This window comes from Taurulus bubalis (genome assembly GCF_910589615.1).
Source record: "Taurulus bubalis genome assembly, chromosome: 12".
Lineage (NCBI taxonomy): Eukaryota > Metazoa > Chordata > Actinopteri > Perciformes > Cottidae > Taurulus > Taurulus bubalis.
Genome location: NC_136600.1, coordinates 27,377,348 through 27,390,008, shown reverse-complemented (window position 1 = coordinate 27,390,008; position 12,661 = coordinate 27,377,348). Strand labels below are relative to the sequence as shown.

At 44.6% G+C, this 12,661-nt stretch overlaps 1 protein-coding gene across 1 annotated transcript; it reads left to right on the top strand.

The window, feature by feature from the left end:
• Nucleotides 1–1,618: 1,618 nt before the first annotated feature.
• LOC306744732 (gonadotropin-releasing hormone II receptor-like) lies at nucleotides 1,619–7,820 on the top strand (the record flags this gene model as incomplete). The annotated part of the gene is made up of 3 exons (XM_079227414.1): nucleotides 1,619–2,143; nucleotides 5,497–5,698; nucleotides 7,099–7,820. The coding sequence occupies 3 exons, from the start codon at nucleotides 1,619–1,621 to the stop codon at nucleotides 7,818–7,820; spliced, it is 1,449 nt and encodes a 482-aa protein (XP_079083540.1).
• Between the last annotated feature and the right edge of the window lie 4,841 nt (nucleotides 7,821–12,661).

Here is a 12,661-nt window from a genome sequence, read left to right as displayed (position 1 = left end):
TGTCCTCTCTCCTGTCCTCTCTCCTAGTCTCTCTCCTCTCTCCTGTCCTCTCTCCTGGTCTCTCTCCTCTCTCCTGTCCTCTCTCCTGTCCTCTCTCCTAGTCTCTCTCCTCTCTCCTGTCCTCTCTCCTAGTCTCTCTCCTCTCTCCTGTCCTCTCTCCTGTCCTCTCTCCTGTCCTCTCTCCTAGTCTCTGTCCTCTCTCCTAGTCTCTGTCCTCTCTCCTGTCCTCTCTCCTAGTCTCTGTCCTCTCTCCTGTCCTCTCTCCTGTCCTCTCTCCTAGTCTCTCTCCTCTCTCCTGTCCTCTCTCCTAGTCTCTGTCCTCTCTCCTGTCCTCTCTCCTAGTCTCTCCTGTCCTCTCTCCTGTCGTCTCTCCTAGTCTCTCTCCTCTCTCCTGTCCTCTCTCCTAGTCTCTCTCCTCTCTCCTGGTCCCTGTCCTCTCTCCTAGTCTCTGTCCTCTCTCCTGTCCTCTCTCCTAGTCTCTGTCCTCTCTCCTGTCCTCTCTCCTAGTCTCTCTCCTCTCTCCTGGTCCCTGTCCTCTCTCCTAGTCTCTGTCCTCTCTCCTGTCCTCTCTCCTAGTCTCTCTCCTCTCTCCTAGTCTCTGTCCTCTCGCCTGTCCTCTCTCCTAGTCTCTCTCCTCTCTCCTGGTCTCTGTCCTCTCTCCTAGTCTCTCTCCTCTCTCCTAATCTCTCTCCTCTCTCCTAGTCTCTCTCCTCTCTCCTGGTCTCTGTCCTCTCTCCTAGTCTCTCTCCTCTCTCCTGTCCTCTCTCCTGGTCCCTGTCCTCTCTCCTAGTCTCTCTCCTCTCTCCTAGTCCCTGTCCTCTCCCCTGTCCTCTCTCCTAGTCTCTCTCCTCTCTCCTGGTCCCTGTCCTCTCTCCTAGTCTCTGTCCTCTCTCCTGTCCTCTCTCCTAGTCTCTCCTGTCCTCTCTCCTGGTCCCTGTCCTCTCTCCTAGTCTCTGTCCTCTCTCCTGTCCTCTCTCCTAGTCTCTGTCTTCTCTCCTGTCCTCTCTCCTAGTCTCTCCTGTCCTCTCTCCTGTCCTCTCTCCTGGTCTCTGTCCTCTCTCCTAGTCTCTGTCTTCTCTCCTGTCCTCTCTCCTAGTCTCTCTCCTCTCTCCTGTCCTCTCTCCTAGTCTCTCCTGTCCTCTCTCCTGTCCTCTCTCCTGGTCTCTGTTCTGGTCTCTCTCCTCTCTCCTGGTCTCTCTCCTGTCCTCTCTCCTAGTCTCTCTCCTCTCCCCTGTCCTCTCTCCTAGTCTCTCTCCTCTCTCCTGGTCCCTGTCCTCTCTCCTAGTCTCTGTCCTCTCTCCTGTCCTCTCTCCTAGTCTCTGTCTTCTCTCCTGTCCTCTCTCCTAGTCTCTCCTGTCCTCTCTCCTGTCCTCTCTCCTGGTCTCTGTCCTCTCTCCTAGTCTCTGTCTTCTCTCCTGTCCTCTCTCCTAGTCTCTGTCCTCTCTCCTGTCCTCTCTCCTAGTCTCTCCTGTCCTCTCTCCTGGTCTCTCTCCTGGTCTCTGTTCTGGTCTCTCTCCTCTCTCCTGGTCTCTCTCCTGTCCTCTCTCCTGGTCTCTCTCCTGTCCTCTCTCCTGGTCTCTCTGTTGCACCTGTTCCTTTTATTCTTCTTCTCTACAGGATGTCAGGTAACTGGTCATCATTGGCTCCGCCCACCAGCTCTGTGGCCCCGCCCCCTACCAACACCTACCAGTTCCCGCCTCTCCCAGACTGGGAGGCTCCCAGCTTCACCCGGGCCGCTCAGTTCCGCGTGGGCGCCACCCTTGTCCTCTTCCTGTTTGCCGCCTGCAGTAACCTCGCCTTATTGGCCAGCGTGTGGTGTGGGCGTGGCCGGCGGCTGGCCTCTCACCTGCGGCCGCTGATGTTGAGCTTGGCGGTGGCCGACCTCGTGATGACCTTCGTGGTGATGCCGCTGGACGCGGTGTGGAACGTGACGGTGCAGTGGTACGCGGGCGACGCCCTCTGCAAGCTGCTGTGCTTCCTGAAGCTGTTCGCCATGCACGCCTCCGCCTTCGTCCTCGTGGTCATCAGCCTCGACCGACAGCACGCCATCCTGCGCCCGCTGGACGCCCTGACCGCTCACCGCCGCAACCGGGTCATGCTGCTGCTGGCCTGGAGCCTCAGCCTGCTGCTGGCATCACCTCAGGTAACACAGGTAACACATGACTACAGGTAACACATGACTACAGGTAACACAGGTAACACATGACTACATGTAACACATGACTACAGGTAACACATGACTACAGGTAACACATGACTACAGGTAACACAGGTAACACATGACTACAGGTAACACATGACTACAGGTAACACAGGTAACACATGACTACATGTAACACATGACTACAGGTAACACAGGTAACACATGACTACAGGTAACACATGACTACAGGTAACACAGGTAACACATGACTACAGGTAACACATGACTACAGGTAACACAGGTAATACAGGACTACAGGTAACACAGGACTACAGGTAACACAGGTAACACATGACTACAGGTAACACATGACTACAGGCAACACAGGTAACACATGACTACAGGTAACACAGGTAACACATGACTACAGGTAACACATGACTACAGGTAACACAGGACTACAGGTAACACAGGTAACACATGACTACAGGTAACACATGACTACAGGGAACACAGGAAACACATGACAGGTAGCACAGGACTACAGGTAACACAGGTAACACATGACTACAGGTAACACATGACTACAGGTGACTACAGGTAACACAGGACTACAGGTAACATAGGACTACAGGTAACACAGGTAACACATGACTACAGGTAACACAGGTAACACATGACTACAGGTAACACATGACTACAGATAACACAGGTAACACATGACTACAGGTAACACAGGTAACACATGACTACAGGTAACACATGACTACAGGCAACACATGACTACAGGTAACACATGACTACAGGTAACACATGACTACAGGTAGCACAGGTAACACAGGACTACAGGTAACACAGGACTACAGGTAACACAGGTAACACATGACTACAGGTAACACATGACTACAGGTAACACAGGTAACACATGACTACAGGTAACACAGGTAACACAGGACTACAGGTAACACAGGACTACAGGTAACACAGGTAACACATGACTACATGTAACACATGACTACAGGTAACACAGGTAACACATGACTACAGGCAACACATGACTACAGGTAACACAGGTAACACATGACTACAGGTAACACATGACTAAACGTAACACAGGACTACAGGTAACACAGGTAACACATGACTACAGGTAACACATGACTACAGGTAACACAGGAAACACATGACTACAGGTAGCACAGGACTACAGGTAACACAGGACTACAGGTAACACAGGTAACACACGACTACAGGTAACACATGACTACAGGTGACTACAGGTAACACAGGACTACAGGTAACACAGGACTACAGGTAACACAGGTAACACATGACTACAGGTAACACAGGACTACAGGTAACACAGGACTACAGGTAACACAGGTAACACATGACTACAGGTAACACATGACTACAGGTAACACAGGTAACACAGGACTACAGGTAACACATGACTACAGGTAACACAGGTAACACATGACTACAGGTAACACAGGTAACACATGACTACAGGTAACACAGGACTACAGGTAACACAGGTAACACATGACTTCAGGTAAAACATGTACCACATGACTACAGGTAACGCAGGTAGCACTACATGTAACGCCTGCATCTTCATCATCTTAATTATTGTCTTCATCATCATCTGTATTATCTTCATCATCATTTTTGTCTTCATCATCATCATTTTTGTCTTCATCGTCTTTATTGTCTTCATCATCATCATTATTGTCTTCATCATCTTTATTGTCTTCGTCATCATATTTATTGTCTTCATCATCATCATTATCGTCTTCATCATCATCATTATTGTCTTCATCATCATCTTAATTGTCTTCATCATCTTTATTGTCTTCATCATCATCATTATTGTCTTCATCATCTTTATTGTCTTCGTCATCATCTTTATTGTCTTCATCATCATCATCATCATCGTCTTCATCATCATCTTTATTGTCTTCATCATCATCTTTATTGTCTTCATCATTATCATCATTATTGTCTTCATCATCATCATTATCGTCTTCATCATCATCTTTATTGTCGTCATCATCTTTATTGTCTTCATCATCATCTTTATTGTCTTCATCATCATCTTTATTGTCTTCATCATCATCTTTATTGTCTTCATCATCTTTATTGTCTTCATCATCATCTTTATTGTCTTCATCATCTTTATTGTCTTCATCATCATCATTATTGTCTTCATCATCTTTATTGTCTTCGTCATCATCTTTATTGTCTTCATCATCTTTATTGTCTTCATCATCTTTATTGTCTTCATCATCATCTTTATTGTCTTCATCATCATCTTTATTGTCTTCATCATTATCATCATTATTGTCTTCATCATCATCATTATTGTCTTCATCATCATCTTTATTGTCTTCATCATCTTTATTGTCTTCGTCATCATCTTTATTGTCTTCATCATCTTTATTGTCTTCATCATCATCATTATTGTCTTCATCATCTTTATTGTCTTCGTCATCATCTTTATTGTCTTCATCATCTTTATTGTCTTCATCATCATCATTATTGTCTTCATCATCTTTATTGTCTTCGTCATCATCTTTATTGTCTTCATCATCTTTATTGTCTTCATCATCATCATTATTGTCTTCATCATCTTTATTGTCTTCGTCATCTTTATTGTCTTCGTCATCATCTTTATTGTCTTCATCATCTTTATTGTCTTCATCATCATCATTATTGTCTTCATCATCTTTATTGTCTTCGTCATCTTTATTGTCTTCGTCATCATCTTTATTGTCTTCATCATCATCTTTATTTTCTTCATCATAATAATTATTGTCATGAAGTCATTCTTCTCTCTGATCCGGGTGAAAGTTCCAGAACATGAAATCCCTGCAGGAATGTTCTGGTTTCTGATGGAGAGATTAAATGTGTGAAACCTCCTGCTGTTAGCTCGGGCTAACTGCTCCCCTTGGTTTCTATAAGGAATGCTAACAATGCTAAGAGGCTGGATCAGCTGGACAACAGAACTGAAACAAAGTGTTTCACAGAGTTTAGCTGCAATAAGAGTTTCTTCATTGATCTGTCAGGAGTCACACTGGAAGTGAAGCTGGTGTTGAAACCAGTCTCGTTTTGAAAAGACGTTAAAAGAAGTTTCTGTACAAATGAAGCAAACATGTTTAAAAGTTTACCCTGTGATCGTGTTTCTCACGTTATTGGAAACAAATCAGTGGAATCTAAAGTGTGGAGGCCGAGTTTCTTTATTCTTCATCTCACACAAAGACAATAAATCTTCAATCAACTGTTACGACTGATTTCCACCTTTTGATGAGCTCCACCTAGACTCCACCTGAACCCCGCACCTGTTCCCTCAGCTCTTCATCTTCCGGGCGATCAGAGTCGAGGCTGTGGACTTCACTCAGTGTGCGACTCACGGCAGCTTCAGCCGCCGCTGGCAGGAAACCGTTTACAACATGTTCCACTTCACCACACTGTACGTCGTCCCCCTGCTGGTGATGAGCTGCTGCTACAGTCGCATCCTGCTGCACATCCACCTGCAGCACCTGAGAGACAAAGGTAAGACACACCTGTAACACACCTAAAACCATGTAACACACCTAAAACCCACATGTAACAGACCTGTAACACACCTGTAACACACCTAAAACCCACATGTAACATACCTGTAGCACACCTACAACCTACATGTAACATACCTGTAACACACTATACAACCCACATGTAACATACATGTAACACACCTGTAACCCACATGTAACAGACCTGTAACAGACTTGTAACCCACATGTAACAGACCTGTAGCACACTATGCAACACACATGTAACATACCTGTAACACACTATACAACCCACATGTAACATTCCTGTAACACACCTAAAACCCACATGTAACAGGCCTGTAACCCACATGTAACAGACCTGTAGCCCACATGTAACAAGCCTGTAACCCACATGTAACAGACCTGTAACCCACATGTAACAGATCTGTAACCCACATGTAACAGACCTGTTGCACACTATACAACCCACATGTAACATACCTGTAACACACCTAAAACCCACATGTAACATACCTGTAACACACCTGTAGCACACCTACAACCTACATGTAACATACCTGTAACACACTATGCAACCCACATTTAACATACATGTAACACACCTAAAACCCACATGTAACAGACCTACAACCCACATGCTACATATCTGTAACACACTATACAAACCACATGTAACATACCTATAACACACTATACAACCTACATGTAACATACCTGTAACACACATAAAACCCACATGTAACAGACCTGTAACCCACATGTAACATACCTTTAGCACACCTACAACCCACATGTAACATACCTGTAACACACTATACAACCCACATGTAACATACATGTAACACACCTAAAACCCAAATGTAACAGACCTGTAACACACCTAAAACCCACATGTAACAGACCTGTTACCCACATGTAACATACCTGTAGCACACCTACAGCCCACATGTAACATGCCTGTAGCACACCTAAAACCCACATGTAACATACCTGTAACATACATTTAACACACCTAAAACCCACATGTAACACATCTGTAGCATACCTGTAACACACCTAAAACCCAAATGTAACAGACCTGTAACCTACATATAACACATCTGTAACACACCAGAAACCTACCTGTAACAAATCTGTAACACATCTGTAACACACCTGTAACATACATGTAACATACATGTAACACACCTGTAATACACCTGTAACATACATGTAATATGCCTGTAATACACCTGTAACACACCTGGAACATACCTGTAATACATCTGTAACACACCTGTAACACACCTGTAACATACCTGTAGCACACCTGTACATCCACCTGCAACACCTTACAAAGGTAAGACACACCTGTAACACACTGACATCACTAACGGCGGCCCCTCCCCCTCTCAGCAGGTGAGTCGTACCTGCGGCGCAGCGGCACCGACATCATCCCAAAGGCTCGGATGAAGACGCTGAAGATGACGGTGGTCATCGTGCTGTCCTTCGTGGTGTGCTGGACTCCGTACTACCTGCTGGGGATCTGGTACTGGTTCCAGCCCGACATGCTGCGCGTCACACCTGAGTACGTGCACCACGGCCTCTTCGTGTTCGGGAACCTGAACACCTGCTGCGACCCCGTCATCTACGGCTTCTACACGCCGTCCTTCAGGGCCGACCTCGCCGCCTGCTGCCGCCGGGCGAGGACCGACTGTCCGCCAGCCAGTAGGCGGACCCCACCACCCACAACCAGGCAGGAGGCGGACCCCGCCACCCACAACCAGGCAGGAGGCGGACCCCGCCACCCACAACCAGGCAGGAGGCGGACCCCGCCACCCACAACCAGGCAGGAGGCGGACCCCGCCACCCACAACCAGGCAGGAGGCGGACCCCGCCACCAACAACCAGGCAGGAGGCGGACCCCGCCACCAACAACCAGGCAGGAGGCGGACCCCGCCACCCACAACCAGGCAGGAGGCGTACCCCGCCACCAACAACCAGGCAGGAGGCGGACCCCGCCACCCACAACCAGGCAGGAGGCGGACCCCGCCACCCACAACCAGGCAGGAGGCGGACCCCGCCACCAACAACCAGGCAGGACGCTGACACGACCAATCAGAGGGAGGAGCTCATGATGTCACAGTCGGAACGCGTCGGGGAGGGAAGACCTGGACTGGATCAGCTGAACGGGATCAGGACTCATGACAAAAATCACTTCCTGCAGCTTTAAGAGGACATTTACGTCTTTATTATGGTTCTGTTGGGAGTTAAATTAATTTAGTTTGAAAATGTGTTTTATTGATTTAATTCCTGTATGTATTTATTATCAGAGTCTTTTAATTATAAGACCAAACACACACACACACACACACACACACACACACACACACACACACACACATATATTGACACACATATACACAAACACACATATATATGTATGTATATATTGACAAAAACACACATATATATATCTATATATACACACATATATTGACACACACACACATGCGGCACACAAATAAAAAACACACATTAAAGCTGAAACTAAAGTTTTTATTTCATCTCAGACTTAAAACTCATTAATTGAAGACAAACTTTGACTTCCATTTGTTTTCAGGATGAATCCATAAACACCAACACGTCTGTTTTCTATTTCAATTCACTTTTATTTGGTTTCCGTGTGTCGTAACATCAGGAAGGGGAACAGATGGTGAAACGTCTTCAAACCACAGAAGAAGAAGTTCGGCACTAACAGGAAGTTGAGCTCTTCTTCACGGGTCGTCAGAAAGCAGTTTAAAGCTTTTTTATTCAAATGACACATTCATGAAAATGAAAGTTTTGAGAGAAAATAAATCGGAAACATTAAAGCATCTTTTCTCTCGTTGATTCTACGATCTCTACGATCTTTAGGATCTCTATGATCTTTAGGATCTCTACGATCTCCATAATCTCTCAGATCTTTAGGATCTCTCCGATCTCTATAGAGATCGTACGGATCGTATATGATCTCTACGATCTTTACGATCCTATACGATCTCTCCGATCTCTAGAGAGATCGTAGAGTTCGTATATGATCTCTACGATCTTTACGATCATATACGAACTCTCCGATCTCTATAGAGATCGGAGAGTTCGTATATGATCGCCACGATCTCTCTGATCTCTCCGATCTTTAGGATCTCTCCGATCTCTAAGATTTCTACGATCTCTAGGATTTCTACGATCTCTACGTCTTCGTTCAGTTTCTCGTGTCAACAGTGAATTAAACATCGTAAAGTTTTACATCTGTGTACAATATGGCTTCAAAACATGGCTTCTTATGAAATATGGCAAATTAGCGACTTAACACGACATTCTCAAACTCTACAAATTCACATCATTTCAACTAACAAAAATAATCAGAACAAGTCAAACAAAAGAAAAACAGGAGGCTATATGGTAATAATCATAATATTATTAGCGATAATAGTAAAGAATTAAAATGTTTATTTTGGCAGAATTTCCGGCAACGACGAAGAATGAACTGAAAAGAAGAAAGTTCTAGAAAAAGAACAGCCACCATTATTTTATAAACACCTTAGTTTGTTTTATATTTATAGAAACATTCCACATGACCTTTGACACCGTGAGACTGGACATGACTCAATGACACTGAAGAGACTGAAGAGACTAATTATAATTATAACTCAACTAACGAGATCAGATATGAACGTTAACGAGACTCTGAGTCTCTGAGTCTATGAGTCTATGAGTCTATGAGTCTCTGAGTCTATGAGTCTATGAGTCTATGAGTCTCTGAGTCTATGAGTCTCTGAGTCTATGAGTCTATGAGTCTCTGAGTCTATGAGTCTATGAGTCTATGAGTCTATGGGTCTCTGAGTCTATGGGTCTATGAGTCTATGAGTCTATGAGTCTATGAGTCTATGAGTCTCTGAGTCTATGGGTCTATGGGTCTCTGAGTCTATGAGTCTATGAGTCTATGAGTCTATGAGTCTATGAGTCTCTGAGTCTATGGGTCTATGGGTCTCTGAGTCTATGAGTCTATGAGTCTATGAGTCTCTGAGTCTATGAGTCTATGAGTCTCTGAGTCTATGAGTCTATGAGTCTCTGAGTCTCTGAGTCTATGAGTCTCTGAGTCTATGGGTCAATGAGTCTATGGGTCTATGAGTCTATGAGTCTCTGAGTCTATGAGTCTCTGAGTCTATGAGTCTATGAGTCTCTGAGTCTATGAGTCTATGAGTCTCTGAGTCTATGAGTCTATGAGTCTATGAGTCTATGAGTCTATGAGTCTCTGAGTCTATGGGTCTATGGGTCTCTGAGTCTATGAGTCTATGAGTCTATGAGTCTATGAGTCTCTGAGTCTATGAGTCTATGAGTCTCTGAGTCTATGAGTCTATGAGTCTCTGAGTCTATGAGTCTATGAGTCTCTGAGTCTATGGGTCAATGAGTCTATGGGTCTATGAGTCTATGAGTCTCTGAGTCTATGAGTCTATGAGTCTATGAGACTCTGAGTCTATGAGTCTATGAGTCTTTGAGTCTATGAGTCTATGAGACTCTGAGTCTATGAGTCTATGAGTCTATGAGTCTATGAGTCTATGGGTCAATGAGTCTATGAGTCTATGAGTCTCTGAGTCTATGAGTCAATGAGTCTCTGAGTCTATGAGTCTCTGAGTCTATGAGTCTATGAGTCTCTGAGTCTATGAGTCTCTGAGTCTATGAGTCTATGAGTCTCTGAGTCTATGGGTCAATGAGTCTATGGGTCTATGAGTCTCTGAGTCTATGAGTCAATGAGTCTATGAGTCTTTGAGTCTATGGGTCTATGAGTCTCTGAGTCTATGAGTCTATGAGTCTCTGAGTCTATGAGTCTCTGAGTCTATGAGTCAATGAGTCTATGGGTCTATGAGTCTATGAGTCTCTGAGTCTATGAGTCTCTGAGTCTATGGGTCAATGAGTCTATGGGTCTATGAGTCTATGGGTCTATGAGTCTCTGAGTCTATTAGTCTATGAGTCTATGAGTCTCTGAGTCTCTGAGTCTCTGAGTCTATGAGTCTCTGAGTCTATGAGTCAATGAGTCTATGAGTCTATGGGTCTTTGAGTCTATGGGTCTCTGAGTCTCTGGGTCTCTGAGTCTCTGAGTCTCTGAATCTCTGAGTCTCTGAGTCTATGAGTCTCTGAGTCTATGAGTCTCTGAGTCTATGAGTCTCTGAGTCTCTGAGTCTCTGAGTCTATGGGTCTCTGAGACTCTGAGTCTCTGAGTCTCTGAGTCTATGAGTCTCTGAGTCTCTGAGTCGCTGAGTCTATGAGTCTCTGAGTGTCTGGGTCTCTGAGTCTCTGAGTCTATGAGTCTCTGAGTCTCTGAGTCTTTGAGTCTCTGAGTCTATGAGTCTATGAGTCTCTGAGTCACTGAGTCTATGAGTCTTTGGGTCTCTGAGACTCTGAGTCTCTGAGTCGCTGAGTCTATGAGTCTTTGGGTCTCTGAGACTCTGAGTCTCTGAGTCTTTGAGTCTCTGAGTCTATGAGTCTATGAGTCTATGAGTCTGAGTCTATGAGTCTATGAGTCTCAGGGTCTATGAGTCTTTGAGTCTCTGAGTCTCTGAGTCTATGAATCTTTGAGTCTTTGGGTCTCTGAGACTCTGAGTCTCAGAGTCTTTGAGTCTATGAGTCTATGAGTCTATGAGTCTGAGTCTATGAGTCTATGAGTCTCAGGGTCTATGAGTCTCAGAGTCTCTGATTCTCTGGATCAGGGTCTCTGGATCTCTGGGTCTGAGTCTCAGGGTCTCGGGGTCTCTGGTTCAGCCTCAGAGAAGAAGCTGGACCGTCTGTGGTTCTGAACACAAAGAACTGAGATAATATTTCAGAGGTATTTTGGAGCTTTTGGTCAAAGCGTCTGTCGGTCAGTTATTTGGTTATTTTAAACTCGCTCTTCACGTCAAAATATATGAAAATATATATTCACTCCATTTCTTCCAAAGGATTTATCTGAAATATAAAACGTGAATATTTATTTTGGTTTTGTTTGTTCTTCGACTCTGGAAACAAAAAGCAGAGTGAAAACTAACTCTTTGAACAGAATTCTTTTTTTACATTTTTTTTTTAGATCTTTGGACGTCGTTCAGCTTGTTTTGAAAGAATATTTGGAAGTTTGGCTGAAACTCTACAGAAAGCTGTTCCTTTACAGGAAGGTTTAGGAAGGACTTTCTGACATTATAGGACATTATAGGATATAATGGGACATTATAGGACTTTCAGACATTATAGGACATTATAGGACATTATGGGACTTTCTGACATTATAGGACATTATAAGACATTATAGGACATTTTGGGACTTTCAGACATTATAGGACATTATAAGACATTATAGAACATTATAGGTCGTTTAAAAGAGGCTGCAGACTGACAGGAAGTGACCGCCTCGGCAAAAATACAAAATAAAAACTTTCGATAAAACTGGAGACGTCCACTCGGTCCAATCTTTCCTGGTTCCCCTGTTCCCCCTGGTCCCCCTGTCTCTCAGGTGACGACTGAACCAGGACAGGAGCTTCTGAGAGATGCTCCGTTAAGGCTTCGTTCTCCAGGTGAGCTTCAGGGCCCAAACGGTTCAGATCAGGGTTTTGACTGTTGGAGGTCTGGACTTTGAGTTCTAGAAGCAAATTTAGAAGCTAAAAGTCTTGAAGCAGTGCATTTCAGATTATTTTATCAGTGGAAGATACGATATGGATCCGGTTTCTAGAGATTTGTTAAAGGGCAGGTTAATGGTTAGACTTTGGGCTGGACTGTTCAAGGTCGGTACTATGGTCCATTTCCAGGGGGTTTTGGACCCTCACTGCTCAGATCTGGATCAAGTTTTGCAGTTTAGAAGACTTTTTTAACATCTGAAATAGGTTTTGGGCCCTGAAAGCAGCACTGGAGGAAGCCGTTGGAGTCAGACAGGAAGTCACGAGTCAAACAAGAACTCAAAGTCCAAGCTTCT